General features: G+C 44.2%; 1 protein-coding gene across 1 annotated transcript; it reads right to left on the bottom strand.

Moving 5' to 3' along the window:
- Positions 1-548: 548 nt before the first annotated feature.
- On the bottom strand, positions 549-12,129 carry LOC135506465 (probable E3 ubiquitin-protein ligase HERC3). Its single transcript, XM_064925846.1, is given in 19 exon segments — positions 549-1,443; positions 1,558-1,660; positions 1,965-2,148; positions 2,807-2,877; positions 3,691-3,754; positions 4,018-4,037; positions 4,040-4,204; positions 4,323-4,428; positions 4,549-4,608; positions 4,713-4,840; positions 4,949-5,025; positions 5,198-5,322; positions 5,470-5,600; positions 6,291-6,382; positions 6,767-6,961; positions 7,017-7,033; positions 7,091-7,156; positions 7,307-7,416; positions 11,900-12,129. Coding segments are annotated over 19 exon segments (1,941 nt in total). The 5' UTR covers positions 11,915-12,129; the 3' UTR covers positions 549-1,231.
- Between the last annotated feature and the right edge of the window lie 1,398 nt (positions 12,130-13,527).

Here is a 13,527-nt window from a genome sequence, read left to right as displayed (position 1 = left end):
TCATTTGAACAGTATGTATATATTTAGGGAAATTGAATCAAGTTCACTAAGGATAATGAGTCATTTAGAAGTTAGTAGTACTCTAAATAGAAGTTGAGGTCAGTGGTGCTCAAATCATGAGCCTGGAGGTCCACAGTACTCCTGGTTTTCTTTTTATGTCTGGGCACTATGCAGCCGACAATGCCCCTTTTTAAAGGCATTATCCCCGATGTTCACAGATCACGTTCATGGTAAACACTGGCATGTCTGCTCAAGTGTAAATTACCTTTAAAAGTATCTTATAGTGCGCTGCGCTATAGAGCGTCTTGAGTTCAATGCTGCCCTATATTGTGAATTGGGGGAACATGGTTGAGAAGGATGTGTGCCAAATGATCTGTGCCTTGTTGTGTGCCACCTAACTGCAGGGATATTATGCTCTCATTGATTTCTGTAATGAACCATTTGGTGGGTCTTGTAAATGAATAGTTCTTGTGTTCAACTGAAAACCTGATATGCTTGTAACGACGTTCTTAGTTTGTCGAATGAGAGTCGGACCGAAATGCAGTGTGTTGGTTACTCATGTTTTTTAATGAAGAAAAAACGGAACTATACATGCAATAACTAATAAATACAAAACAACAAAACGTGAAACCTAATTACAGCCTATCTGGTGAAACTACACAGAGACAGGAACAATCACCCACGAAATACACAGTGAAACCCAGGCTACCTAAATACGGTTCCCCATCAGAGACAACAAGAATCACCTGACTCTGATTGAGAACCGCCTCAGGCAGCCAAACCTGAACTAAACACACCCCTAATCAACCACAATCCCAGTGCCTACAAAAACCCCAATATGACAACACAATAACATAAACCCATGTCACACCCTGGCCTGACCAACTAATTAACTAAAACACAAAATACTAAGACCAAGGCGTGACAATGCTTCCTTTTAACATTTAGATTACTACAAAAACTTTGGAATTTCCTTGTATCTTGGTTGTTATCATTTTTGTTAATGTGTTGTTTAATGTGCAGGCACAAACCATGCTGTACTTTTTGATTTATAAATGTTTTAATCAAATTTGGTGAATGCAATATGATAATGTCAGAGTGGTACAGATCTCAAGTTAGGATTTGAAATACAACCCTACATTAAAACAATCAAAATCTTAAACTCAACTATGGAACAATGAAAAAATGAACACAGGAGAGGACTATACACAGCAGCAACACAAAACACCCATTATTCATTCCAGAAGCCTCTGTTGTGGCCAACAGCTTCTATAAGCCTGCTCTGTAGTGTCTCTTTGGAGGGGTAGATGGGCAGCTGCAACAGAGAGTGACAGGTCAGCGCCTCTGGGAAATGCTGTTGGGAGGAGTTGAGAAGGGTTTGGACCCTCATCCTGATCTGGTTCATACCCAGGATGGGCACACGATCACAGCCAGTCAGGAACACTGAAGGGGCAAAGGTGGTAAAAGGGAGAGGGCAGTGAATGACAGAATAGAACTTTATTCTCAGTAGCCTACGTTATTGGTTCATCTGTTACAATGAAAACGTTCCATACTTACACAGGAACGCTTTCTTTTGATCCTCTGTCAGTTCCTCAAACACCTCCCAGAATGTGATGATGTTGGGATGCCCAGCATGGTACTCTCCTTCATACACAGTGTTCTAGGGGGGAAATGCCCTCAATTAATATATGGTGAAGCAATAGACACTTGACACCATTCAAACCATTTGTCAAATCAATGTATCAAAACATTTTAGCCAGGTTGCAGAACATGTTCACCATGAATCCCAAATCAACCCCAGGACACTCGTTTTTTAAGGCTCCATCTTGCCCTCTGATAGGCTAGGTGACATTTCTGCATATATTATATTTTTTACTTGTCTAATGCTCTCAGATGTAGACAACTGTCTCGGGGTAGAGTTGGGATTGAGCTTCAGTCATGTAGTAACAAAACATGGTTCTGACCTGTTTCAGCGTTTCCCAGTCGAAATTCTCCTTCCCCACCATCACTCCCCTCAGTTCCTCTGGCTGGAAGAACTCCACCACGTCCTTGTCACACACCTTGAAGAAGCCTTTCCTGAACTCTTCAAACACCACCTCTACTGACTGGTTGAAGATGTAGTTCACATAGGTGTCAACAAACTCCTTCCTGTCAAAAGAATGACAGACTGTCACGCCCTGACCTTAGTATTCTTTGTTTTCTTTATTATTTTGGTTCGGTCAGGGTGTGACATGGGTGATATGTGTGTTTTTGTCTTATTCTTAGGTGTTTTTTGTACTGTCTAGGGTTTTTTGTAGATTTATGGGGTTGTTTTCATCTTGGTGTTGATGTTGGAGATTAATTGAGAACCAGAGGCAGGTGTTTATCGTTGTCTGATTGGGAACCCTATTTAGGCAGCCATCTTCTTTGGGTATTTTGTGGGTTATTGTCTATGTATAGTTGCCTGTGTCAGCACTCGTTATCATAGCGTCACTTTGTTTAAGTGTTTTGTGTTTTTCGTCATTCAATAAAAGAATGGATTCACACCACGCTGCGCTTTGGTCCACTTCTTACGACGATCGTGACAGAGTCAGATATCCATTGAGTTGTAGCTAGTATAGGTTGCTGTCAATTCCAGATGATGTCAATTCAAGGAATGAGAAGCGTCATTTACTTTCCATTATGATTTTTCCATTCATACAAATATATTTCAATGTGTGATGATATTGCCGAAATGGAATTGACCCCAATCCTGGTAGCTGTAGCAATGGAGTGTCAAACTGTAAACCTTGCATTTTGTCAGTTGTAAATATTGCTATAATCTTACTTGTTGGCACTTGTGACGAGTTTTCCACTTTCTTTGGGATCAAGTTCCACCGCTACATCACCCCACATCACCTATAATAGTGAGTAATGAAAAAAGTGAGGTAAATGAACAATGATAACACTGCAGACTGAGGGTATGGACAAATAGATGGCAGTGATATGCGAGAGACATACACACTGAAATAATATAATTTATCTTATGTTCAGTAATTCATACCACTTCACTTCAATTAACTACAGATGTAGGAACTTAATTTGAGCCAATTTGATACAGCAGGAAAACAATCCTGCAGCAACAGAAAATGTGAATTATTTAGTGAATTATTTTTTATTTATTTAACCAAGTCAGTTAAGAACAAATTCTTATTTATCCTGCCGATCCTTGACTCCGGCGATGTCATTTACAAAATAGCCTCCAACACTCACCTCAGCCAGTTGGATGCAGTCTATCACAGTGCCATCCGTTTTGTCACCAAAGCCCCATATACTACCCACCATTGTGACCTGTATGCTCTTGTTGGCTGGTTCTCGCTAGATAATCGTCACCAAACCCATTGGATCCAAGTCATCTATAAGTCTTTGCAAAGTAAATCTCCGCTTTTTCTCAGCTTACTGGTCACCATAGCAACACCGACCCGTAGCACGTTCTCCAGCAGGTATATTTCACTGGTCATCCCCAAAGCCAAAACCTCCTTTGGATGCCTTTCCTTCCAGTTCTCTGCTGCCAATGATTTTAAAGTGTAAATGACTAACTTAAGAAGTCTTTAAAATACACTAAAAGTTTATATTTCTTGCAGTGTGGGAAAATTGTCAGCAACAAAAGGGTGATCAAATTAAAATCCTACATCTGTATTATGTTACGTTTTACTTGAAATCAATACATACTGAGAAAGTCATGTCCATGTTTTCAACATCATCATCAGGGTAATCCAAGATGTACTGCAAACTCCTTCAAAAGCATTGAAAATAATATGACAATTATAAATCGGCACCCCCAATGTGCACACGTTTTGTTTTAGCCCAGCACTACCACACTCGATTCAAATTGTCAATGGTTTTGTAAATTTAGCCTTGTCTAAATCTGCCAGACAGTGAATGAACAAGGACAAAATAAGTTGTCTACAGCACAAACAGATTTACGACTACGTTATTGTTGATTATTTGAATTTGGGGTGACACACTTTAAACATTTTAAATGGACAGCAACATTACCGAGGACCTGCAGCTTTTCAGGGTGCAGTTTGAGGATAGCAGCAGCAACAGCTTCGGTGAGATCTGTCCTTCTGTGCTGTTTGTGAAGGACCCTCAGGAGCTCAGGGAGAACCAGGTAGACCCTCAAGCCCTCCACTCCAAATGGGCTCCTCATACAGGGAGGGAAGCAGTGTGTGCTGGACAACAGCTTCAACCTAGTGCAATGAAAGAGGGGTGTGAATCGTCTCTCGTGCAAGATACATGTCAGAATAAATGTCAGAATTGGATCGATTACATATCAATTTATAAATATATTCACAAAATACCTCAGTCAAAACTTTGCCCTTTTTCGCCAGCTTTCGGAATGCGCCTTGGACGAGTGAATAATCCAGGCCAGACTGTTTTGGTGAGGTTTGGTAATGTTTGTCACAACTAATAAAAGCAAGAAATAATTGTCCAAATTTTTGCCATATTTAAATCAGTATTCTTTGATAATGTAATATTTCAAACATAAGACAATCATGTATTTGAACCAATATTAAATACTGTTACCTTTTATCAAGAAAGCTCCCATTTAAACACGATGCAGAAGAAAACATTTTTGTGATTTCCCTGCAATTACAAGTTTGAGTAATCTTTCAGTTCAGTATGTGACCGTACATAAACAAAATAAGAAAATAACAACGGTAAATTATAGCTACTTATATCATACTTACTTCTGTCCTTTTTTCCAAGACTTTGAATCACATTCCGAGATCCATTTGTCAATGATTTCTTCATCTATAGCTTGTTGTGTCACTTTGCCCACACTTGACCTGAGATTGTTAGGCCTTTCTCCAGACTCCTGGGAAGATGACAATGTGATGCAACGTATCACAGAAATGTTAAGTACAAAGGACAAACTATGTCCTGTTTTGCTAACTCATTGTTTCAAACCAAATTGTGTCCATACCTGACCAAGAGTGCACAACGCAAAGGAATGGTTTCCTCCAGCAAAAATGTGTTCAATTTTCTGGTCATCAATCTGGTCTGAAATGTTGACAAAAATAGTTGATGATCAAGTTAAGGTTATTTCATGTTTTACCTCATGTTATTTTAGTTGAGTATTGAAATAAGCATTTTGTTGACTTTTATTCAATTTTGATCTGTTCTGAAAAAGTGTGTACTCTGGCTAATGTTATACCATAAATGAATGTTTTACCTGGCAGTTGTACTGGAAGGGGCACAGACTGATCAATCTTTACTCCATTTCCCAGCTGCCCTTGCTCTCCGCACCCAAATGAGTAAATCTTATTGGAGGGCCCCACAAATGCTAATGTGTGGTGTCTAATGTGGCAAACAGACAGAAAACATTTCTCAAATCAACAATGAATTTTAAAAAGGTCTTATGCTAAAATGAAAACAGTCCTAAATACATTTGTTGTGTCACAACATTTTGTCAATTCCAGATCATGTCTACTAAGTGTAACCTACCTTCCACAGGCTATCTGGGTCACCTTTAATCCACAAAGTTGCCCCACCACTCGAGGTCGTAGTTCATCTCGGAGAGAGTTGTGTCCAAGCTGTCCATAGCAGCCTGAGCCAAATGTGACCACCACACCTCCCTAGAACAAAATCAATCCAGACAGTTATCATAGTGTTTCCCTCTACGTTAATGAGGATGTTTCAATGCAAATTTCCAGGGAACTAAAAACTAAAACATTTCAATTGTTTTGTTTATTTTTTATTTAAACATTATTTAACTAGTCAAGTCAGTTAAGAACAAAGTCTTGCTGACAATGACGCCCTACCAAAAGGCCTCCTGCGGGAACGGGGTCTGGGATTAAAAATATAAATTAATAAAATAAAAATATAGGACAAAACACATCACGACAAGAGAGACAAGACAACACTACATAAAGAGAGACCTAAAGACAACAACATAGCATGGAAGCAACACAGCACGGTAGCAACACAACAACAGCATGGTAGCGGCACAACATGGTAGCAGCACAAAAACGGTACAAACATTATTGGGCACAGACAACATCACAAAGGGCAAGAAGGCAGAGACAACAATACGTCATGCAACGCAGCCACAACTGTCAGTAAGAGTGTCCATGATTGAGTCTTTGAATGAAGAGATAAAACTGTCCAGTTTGAGTGTTTGTTGCAGGTCGTTCCAGTCACTGGCTGCAGCGAACATTGAGACACCAATATAAATAAACGCACATAAAATGTAGACATTATATGGTCTAAACAACATTTAGTTCAAATTATAGGAAAAGTGTAATTATGTCAGTCAGATATACAACCTTTGTCAGAACGGCAGTATGTTCTCCTCCACATGAAATCAAAACAGTCTTCTTCAGATTCAGGCAATCAACAGGAGCTGGAGCACATCTGTCTACAGAAAATTGGGTTCAATTTATTGTTATTATTATATATCATTTTTATAATTATTTATTTACAACACATAACCCTCAAACACACAACACATTGTGCTCTCTCATCCTGGTTAAAATTGTTTTTAGACAGATAAAGGCACATTTCTGTACTTTATTTTTTTAAACATCATTTCAACCACCAACAAATGTGGTTGATAATAGATAAATCAGGGGTCTCCAGCTGCAGCCTGAGAGAACTACTGAGTGGGAAGACTTTTGTTTAAACCCAACACTAACACACCTGTTTCAAATAATGTACTGTTCATGGTCTTCGGTCTGGACCTTGATTATTTAAATATATTTAACAAGAGTCAACACATGCTATTGTGTAATGTATACTGTACTTGTTGTGTCCCCTAGTCCCAGTTGCCCGGCGGTGTTCTTGCCCCAGCCGAACACAGCTCCAGAAAGGGACAGAGCGAAGCTGTGGTCTCCCCCTGCAGTGATCTGAACCAGGGGGATCCCTGATAGAGACTTCAGGGGCTTGGGGGACATGGACATGTCGCGTGGCTCGCCCCACCCAAAACCCAGCTGACCATCTGAACAGAAATCAGAAGTAGGCAACCATACAATGAGAACATTGTTCAGAATTACAGTTTTGAAAGGTTCGACTGTTTTGGTTAAATTGCATTGTGAAAGTGATTAGTGGTGTTTTAATGGTCATTTACCCTGAGTTAGTAAAATTGAATGCTGGTCTCCACATACAACCTGAGTTACATAGGTTACCCAATGGGCTGGGGGGAAAAGAAGAAAGACGACTAAAATTAGCTGGCCCATTTGAATTAAATGACAAATTGTTTTTATACTTTAACTATTTGAATGAGGGGGTGACAATTCCGTAAGGTAAACTATATATAAATGTATCATTATGGAATGGAACCCACCTGAGAATATTGGCCTTGTCCAAGCAGAGAACCCGACCCTCTTCAGACAGTAAAACAGCATGAGAATCTCCACAACTCAGAGCCCGAATCGTCTCCTTACATGTCACACTCTAAAGCACACAAAACATATGATTGGGCAACTCAAGAAAATATATTATAAAAATTGATTGTTAAGGAGATTTAGACCTACTCAGTTTCCCTGTGAATCTTCTCCCATCTTGGTCCTCTTGAATCCGTGCGACAGACACTAGTCTCTCATTATTTCTGATAAACGCAACCATACTTACCTGCGGACAGACCCTGAATTTTAGATTTAAGGTGTATCAAATTAACGCAACTAATATCCGTTTTGGTCATATCTAAACCATTCGGCTTCACTAAACCAAAGCCATTATGACTATCCTCTCCCCATGAAATCATTGTTGTGTTATATTCTTAAACTAGTCCATACAGATTCTAACACTTGAAGGAGAGGCACCTACCGATGTTTCCGACTCAATGATGGGTTTATATGACCACAACCAACCATATGACATACAGAAAGACTCATCATCAACAAAGCAGGTGTAATGGCTTTCTTGGTGAGAAGGAGAGTCGGACCAAAATGTGGCGTGGCTATTGAGAGTCATGTTTTAATAAAACAACTAAAAACACTACAAAACAAGAAACGTGCAAAAACCAAAACCAGTCCTATCTGGTGCCACAAACCCAGGAACAATCACCCACAAAACCCAACACCAAACAGGCTACCTAAATATGGTTCCCAATCAGAGACAATGACTAACACCTGCCTCTGATTGAGAACCATATCAGGCCAAACATAGAACTAGACAAACTAGACATGTAACATAGAATGCCCACTCATCACACCCTGACCAAACAAAACATAGTTTGCTTTGTATGTTTCTATGGTCAGGGTGTGACAGTACCCCCCCCAAGGTGCGGACTCCGGCCGCAAAACCTGAACCTATTGGGGAGGGTCTGGGTGGGCATCTGTCCGCGGTGGCGGCTCTGGTGCTGGACATGGACCCCACTTCACCATAGTTTTAGTCCTCCACCTTGTCCACTTCTGTGGTCTCCGAACCATGGCGACCCTACTTAATGACCCCACTGAACAGAGGGGCAGCTCGGGACAGAGGGGCAGCTCGGGACAGAGGAAGCCCAGCACTGAGAGGAAGCCCAGCCAGGTAGTTGAATCCGGCAGATCCTGGCTGACTGGCGGATCTGGAAGAGTCTGGCTGCTCCATGCAGACTGGCGGCTCCGGCTGCTCCATGCAGACTGGCGGCTCCGGCTGCTCCATGCAGACTGGCGGCTCCGGCTGCTCCATGCAGACTGGCGGCTCCGGCTGCTCCATGCAGACTGGCGGCTCCGGCTGCTCCATGCAGACTGGCGGCTCCGGCTGCTCCATGCAGACTGGCGGCTCCGGCTGCTCCATGCAGACTGGCGGCTCCGGCTGCTCCATGCAGACTGGCGGCTCCGGCTGCTCCATGCAGACTGGCGGCTCCGGCTGCTCCATGCAGACTGGCGGCTCCGGCTGCTCCATGCAGACTGGCGGCTCCGGCTGCTCCATGCAGACTGGCGGCTCCGGCTGCTCCATGCAGACTGGCGGCTCCGGCTGCTCCATGCAGACTGGCGGCTCCGGCTGCTCCATGCAGACTGGCGGCTCCGGCTGCTCCATGCAGACTGGCGGCTCCGGCTGCTCCATGCAGACTGGCGGCTCCGGCTGCTCCATGCAGACTGGCGGCTCCGGCTGCTCCATGCAGACTGGCGGCTCCGGCTGCTCCATGCAGACTGGCGGCTCCGGCTGCTCCATGCAGACTGGCGGCTCCGGCTGCTCCATGCAGACTGGCGGCTCCGGCTGCTCCATGCAGACTGGCGGCTCCGGCTGCTCCATGCAGACTGGCGGCTCCGGCTGCTCCATGCAGACTGGCGGCTCCGGCTGCTCCATGCAGACTGGCGGCTCCGGCTGCTCCATGCAGACTGGCGGCTCCGGCTGCTCCATGCAGACTGGCGGCTCCGGCTGCTCCATGCAGACTGGCGGCTCCGGCTGCTCCATGCAGACTGACGGCTCCGGCTGCCCCATGCAGACTGACAGCTCCATGCAGACTGACAGCTCCATGCAGACTGACAGCTCCATGCAGACTGACAGCTCTTGCTGCTCTATGCAGACTGACAGCTCTTGCTGCTCTATGCAGACTGACAGCTCTTGCTGCTCTATGCTGACTGACAGCTCTTGCTGCTCTATGCTGACTGACAGCTCTTGCTGCTCTATGCTGACTGACAGCTCTTGCTGCTCTATGCTGACTGACAGCTCTGGCTGCGCTAAATGGGCAGGAAACTCCAGCAGCGCAGGAGAGGAGGAAGGCTCTGGCTGCGCTGAACAGGCGGGAGACTCCAGCAGCGCAGGAGAGGAGGAAGGCTCTGGCTGCGCTGGAGAGGCGAGGCGCACAGTAGGTCTGATGCGTGGTGCTGGCACTGGTGGTACTGGGCCGAGGACACGCACAGGAAGCCTGGTGCGGGGAGCTGCCACCGGAGGGCTGGGGTGTGGAGGTGGTACTGGGTAGACCGGACCGTGCAGGCGCACTGGAGCTCTTGAGCGCCGAGCCTGCCCAACCTTACCTGGTTGAATACTCCCGGTCGCTCGGCCAGTGGAATAGCCTGCACTGGGCTATGCAAGCGAAACGGGGATACCGAGCGTAAGGCTGGTGCCATGTAAGCTGGCCCAAGGAGACGCACTGGGGACCAGATGCGTAGAGCCGGCTTCATGGCATTTGGCTTGACGCTCAATCTAGCCCGGCCGATACGCGGTGCTGGAATAGAACGCACCGGGCTATGCACCCGCACTGGAGACACCGTGCGCACCACAGCATAACACGGTGCCTGCCCGGTCTCTCTCGCCCTCCTGTAACCACAGGAAGTTGGCGTAGGTCTCCTACCTAGCGTCGCCATACTCCCTGTGAGCCCCCCACCCAATACATTTTTGGGGCTGACTCCCAGGCTTCCTATCGCGCCACCCTGCTTGCTTCAACAACTCCATTTTTCTATACCCCTCTTCGCACTGCTCCAGCGAATCCCAGGCGGGCTCGGGCACTCCTCCTGGGTCGGCCGCCCACCTGTCTATTTCTTCCCACGTAGTGTAGTCCAGATTCTGTTCCCATGTCCTTTCCTCTCTTTGTTGCTCTTGCTGCCGCTGTTGCCTGTTACCACGCCGCTTGGTCCTGTTGTGGTGGGTGATTCTGTAATGGCTTTCTTGGTGAGAAGGAGAGTCGGACCAAAATGTGGCGTGGCTATTGATATTCATGTTTTAATAAAACAACTAAAACACGAAACACTACAAAACAAGCAAAACCCAAACCAGTCCTATCTGGTGCCACAAAGACAGGAACAATCACCCACAAAACCCAACACCAAACAGGCTACCTAAATATGGTTCCCAATCAGAGACAATGACTAACACCTGCCTCTGATTGAGAACCATATCAGGCCAAACATAGAACTAGACAAACTAGACATGTAACATAGAATGCCCACTCATATCACACCCTGACCAAACAAAACATAGAAACATAGAAACAAACTATGGTCAGGGTGTGACAGCAGGAAACGAAAATGAATCTTAAATTAAACTGTAAAATAAAACACGCCTTCAAACAAATATAAATGCAGTTTCGAACAGTTACTTCTGACGCAAGGCCGAAAACGAAAGTGAACGTCTATTGACAATAGCAGCCCAGTTATCTTTGAAATAGCCTACAATAAACTGACGCATTTGACACACACGATAATACTTGAAACAATTACCACCCAGTCGATACCTCCCTAGATGCATTTCAGTGGAACTGGCTGAAACGTCCACTTTATGCTGTGTCATGCATGACTGCGAAATGCTGAACTGAAAATGGTTTCGGAGTTTGAAAAGACCCATCCCTCAGAGAAGTCCATGATATTTGTCCTGTTTTTTTCAGATGTTAAAGTAATTACCAAACTTCATTTAAGCTCACGTTTATCATAATTTATTTAAAGAACTGTCAGCAGTATTTTGTGGAGGGTGCACGCTGACTTGACCAGGCAAAGAGTAAAGAAAATACTAAAATTGCTTTAATTATTGGGTTATGATACTATACACCCGTGTGGCAGTTGTACTAAACTCCTACGGCATAAAAGTTCTAAAATAATCAATGTCCATCATTAATTAAGATGACAATTGAACAGGTAAATAGGTACATAAAAAATGCAGAAAGTAGAGATGGGAGTTTGAAATACTTTTACTTTTCGAATAGTTACATTCATTTTTGTCTGATATCCGGATATTTGAAATACATGTGGTTTTTAAAAATCTACTTTTTTAACCTGAACACAGCTATGCGAGGGAGAAGATGGTACTTTATTGTTGCAGCTGTGGAAGAACAGGAAAGAGAGATGGGAGCGAGCAGACGGAGAGAGAGAGAGACACCAAGGCAACCCCACTACAGCCAACACTATCTAGCTAACTTGCAGCAGCGACGATGTTATTTATTATCATCCCATATAACAGTGTCTATATTGACTGGAGTAGCCTATTGGATTCGATAACACTTCCTGTAGCTACTCACCCCAACGCTCGGCATCGCCTTTTCATGGAATCCAATGGGCTTCTATAGGATTGCCTAGCCTAGCATGCTGACTAAAAACGAACATTCATTAACAATTAGAAATATTTCAATCTTCTCGATTTGTCAGCTGGGATAATTAGGAGTACACCGCTGTATTCCATTCCTGGATTGAGGTACGTTTTCCGAGCCATATCTCTCGCCGCAGTCTTGATCGTGGCACAGCAGCATTCCCGACTAGAGAGAGAACGTAATGAAGAGTTTGAGTTTATTTACTCTTGCTCACAGATGAAACTGAAGAAATTATGAATTTACATTACTAATCATTGCAAAACACTAATTTAAAATACATAACACATAATACGTGACATACATATAATATTGAACAATTTAAAACATTACAGGACATTTTTCATTATGGAAATGTAAATATTAAAATGTAATAATAAAAAATATACAATTTTTGGGAGAACCTTTTAAGAGCTAGCGTTATGATACAGTCTGATAGCAGTGGGTAGAGTGGCGTTTTGCAGGCGGTTCATAAGGCTGTTTCTCAGGAGCCTGGTGGTGCAGTTACCTCTTTTTGGAGGGAGAAGATCATTCAGTGGATGGTCAAGAGTGTGCATGTCCTTCACCAGATGCACTGCAGCCTGCCCTGCAGTGAGGGGAGCTGTGGTTGGACTGCTCCAACTCTGGAGATGATCCTCAAGGCCCTCCTCTGCACCCTGTCTAGTTGGGCCTGCTGCTTTTTACTGCATCCAACTAACAGCACTCCACCATATTCCAGACAGGGTCTGACCAGTATAGTATAGACTGTGACCAGGAGCAGTCCAACCACAGCTCCCCTCACTGTTCTTGCCATTTCTGGCAAGAACATTCAGAAAGTACAGACATTTTGAGTCCTTCCTCACTGACTGCTCCACATGTGTGTCACCACTGAGGTTAGAGTCCAGATGAAAACCAATATATTTAGTTGTTGTTACCACGGGTACTTTTCCTGTCCTTCTAGGATTAGTGGTGCGGGTTGTGGATGGTCTCTAGAAATAACATATCCAAATTTCCAGAGACTTTTTCCCATTCAGGAGCATGTTGTTGGATGTGGCCGACTATTCCAGCTGCTTTGCCTCCAAGCCCATGGAAATGTCCTCTTTGATGCTGGTTAATGGTATGGCTCGGGACAGCCCTACATGGTCCAGTGTCCAGAGTGTCACTGAAGACAACTTTTCAGGTGGACATGTTAAGGGGAAACAGATATGGTGCAACAACGCCCCCTTGTGGCACACCAGAGGTGACCTCTGACCAAGTGCTAAAAGTGCCATTTTTCATCACCCTCTGCATTCTTCCTGTAGAGCCAGGCTAGTAACCTTGGACAGAGTTCAGTGTCAGACAGATGTTGCAGGAGCTTTGCGTGATCTACTCAGTCAAAGACTTTGGACATATCAGCAAGTAGCTATCAGCCAGGAGTGTGTGGCTTTAACAAGGGCGGTAGTGGTGCTGGACTTTGGTAGGTAGGCAGACTGATTTGTGCACTCAGATAAAACTGTTGGCATTAGGTATTTTTTATGAAGCTCTCCTGGATTTTTCCAAGGAATGACGTCCAGTCGGATTCTGGCTAGGCTACGATACCTTCA

The sequence above is a fragment of the Oncorhynchus masou genome, chromosome 20 (genome assembly GCF_036934945.1).
Source record: "Oncorhynchus masou masou isolate Uvic2021 chromosome 20, UVic_Omas_1.1, whole genome shotgun sequence".
Classification (NCBI taxonomy): Eukaryota; Metazoa; Chordata; class Actinopteri; order Salmoniformes; family Salmonidae; genus Oncorhynchus; species Oncorhynchus masou.
Note: the sequence above shows the minus strand (reverse complement) of the source record. Positions and strands in the feature narration are given on the sequence as shown.